The 2,500-nt window shown below is 45.2% G+C and overlaps 1 protein-coding gene across 1 annotated transcript in view; it reads right to left on the bottom strand.

Annotated features, from left to right (window-relative positions):
- Positions 1-686: 686 nt before the first annotated feature.
- Positions 687-2,500, bottom strand: part of npy8ar (neuropeptide Y receptor Y8a) — a gene marked incomplete at both ends in the record, with an annotated part of 2,560 nt that continues 746 nt past the window's right edge. Inside the window, 2 exons of the mRNA XM_083669657.1 lie at positions 687-1,116; positions 1,344-1,490. Of these exons, the coding sequence (XP_083525783.1) occupies positions 687-1,116; positions 1,344-1,490 (577 nt within the window). The remainder of the gene's footprint in view (positions 1,117-1,343; positions 1,491-2,500) is intronic.

The raw sequence follows: 2,500 nt of genomic DNA, 5'->3' as shown, positions 1-2,500 counted from the left end.
CAGCCAGTCAGCTCTTGTAGTGATTCCCCATCAGTCAGCCAGTCAGCCAGTCAGCCAGTCAGCCAGTCAGATCTCTCTGGGTCCTAATCAGCTCACAGCCTTTTCTCCTGATGTCAAAGAGCTGTCAGTGGAAAGTGAATAGAGTTCTTCAGTTCATGGTGTCAGCAGGGCCTGACGTGCATGATGGTGGATTGACATGACGGACAGCAACCTCACACCCTGACAGAGCTGCTGATGACGACAGTTCAACAGAGGGCAAACTGATGCAGAGCTATAAAAAAATAAATAAAAAAAAACTATCTCCATGGAAACTGAGCCCACGCGTGTCTCTCTGTCTCTTTCTCTCTCTCTCTCTCTCTCTCTCTCTCTCTCTCTGTCTCTCTCTCTCTATCTGTGTCTCTGACTCTCTCTCTCTCTGTGTGTGTGTGTGTGTGTGTGTGTGTGTGTGTGTGTGTGTGTGTGTGTGTGTGTTCAATCCAGCCGTTGATGGCATACCGTACAGCTCCAGCTCTGTCTGACTGCCGCATGTGTTAGCTGTGTACACTCTGCATGGTCTGCACCACTGATTATTATTAAAAAAGCCTAAACACCATGGAAACACTGCCTAACTGCAGTTGTCTAGCATTGTTTGTCCTGTATGTCCAGCTGTAATAAACTGTTGTCAGTCTATCTATTAGCATTAGCCACTAGCTGTGGACACACACGCTGGGCTCGGACCTTGGAGGTGCAGCATTCAGTGACCCCATTCTGTTCAAAGAGGTGACTTTGGTGATCCCCTCACTGCCCACAGTGGAGAGGGGAAAGCTCTCGTAGCTCTCTGGCGCCCCCAGGCCACAGTGGCAGCGCTGCAGGGTCACCTTCAGCTCCCGCTGGAAGTTACTGTTCAGGAAGCCGTACACCACAGGGTTAACACAAGTAGATGCCATGGCTGTGAGGTGGCAGGCAGAGAACACCGCGTCGTGCTGGCAGGCTGGCAGAGCCTGGTGGTGCCAGTCAAACAGAGTGTTGAACACATTCAGGGGCAGCCAGCAGAGGGCGAAAGCAGCAACTATGGCTGCCAGCATGGCGTTGATTCTCTGGGCTCCCCGGGCCTTCCGGCTCCGCTCCACCACATCCCTGAGGAACAGAGTTACAGTTACAGTTATGTTGTAGAAAGATTAGTTGTGCTTATGTTCAGCTAAAGTCGTGTTAAAGTACAGCTCTGGCTGTGATATAAAACTGCTATAGTTACGTTATAGAGTAACAGAACATTTGTTGTCATACAATCACTTGCCATGGTGGTCAAATACTATGCTACACCACTGGTGCCCCCAGGGTTACTGTATTGTGAGTGTATGTTTGACCTGCGACGTCTGAGGCGGAGGAAGATCCTGAGGTAGCAGAGCAGTACCAGTAACAGAGGCAGACAGTACTGGAAGAGCAGTAGAGATGTGGTGTAGGCCAGACGGTGTCTCTCAGACGGCCACAACTCCATACAGATCAGATGGTCCCTGGACACATAGATAGATTTAACCTTTATGTATACAGGGGAAACATACTGAGACCAAAGCCTCTTTTGCAGGTGGACCCTGTCCATAATATCAATACAATTACAAATCAACACATACAAATACAATACAAAAAATAATTAAAAAAAAAAGAAATACAGTAAAATAAAGAAATCAATACATCATATAAATCCACAATATTATGTTATATCAAGGGAAACAATCACATCCTTCACTAAAGAGGTCCTCAATCAATATTCTAAATTGCAGTTTAAATTGCACCAGATCAAATGCCTTGGAGAGATCTCTAAATAAGGCAGCAGTTCTTTTTTCTGATCGAGGCAATTAAACACATAATCTAAGACAAGCATAGCATCTGAGACTGTACGATATCCAGGTCTAAAGCCAGATTGGTGCACATTTAGAATAGAATGAGAACATAACAAGGTTCTTAGCTGGGAATTGACCAGGGACTCAAATACTTTGGAAAGGCAAGACAGCTCAGACAGTGGGCGGTATTTAGGACACATGAGCTGCCTTCCAAACCTTGGGGATAGCACCGTAGATAACAGTCAGATTAAAAATATGTATCAATGACTCCACAGTCAGGGGGGCCGAAAGCTCAAACTGATCAGCCCCATTGGATTTTTTTTTACGGTAGTTTTAAGCAGGTCATCAAGTACATCAGTAGATGAAAGTGAAAGTAGAAAATTGTTGAAATGAAAACAAAGGATTGCTAGTTCTTGACTGCAGTCGACCGACTGAGCAGGGTCAGCCATACCACCATTTCTCTCAAATAAAAAACCTGCTGAGATAAAAATGCTGATTAAAGGCATCATTTATCTAATTTTCCTCAGTAATGAAGCCAGAGTCTGACAAAACTTGCTTATGTCGCGAGGAAGAGGAATTTCCATACTTCAGAACATTAACTCAGTTTTCCTAGCTTTGGCCCAGACCTGGTTTCTCAACAAAAGGAGATCTGAAAGTTCTGTGGAATACCAAGGATTAGTTTT

Source organism: Argentina silus (genome assembly GCF_951799395.1).
Source record: "Argentina silus genome assembly, chromosome: 5".
Lineage (NCBI taxonomy): Eukaryota > Metazoa > Chordata > Actinopteri > Argentiniformes > Argentinidae > Argentina > Argentina silus.
Note: the sequence above shows the minus strand (reverse complement) of the source record. Positions and strands in the feature narration are given on the sequence as shown.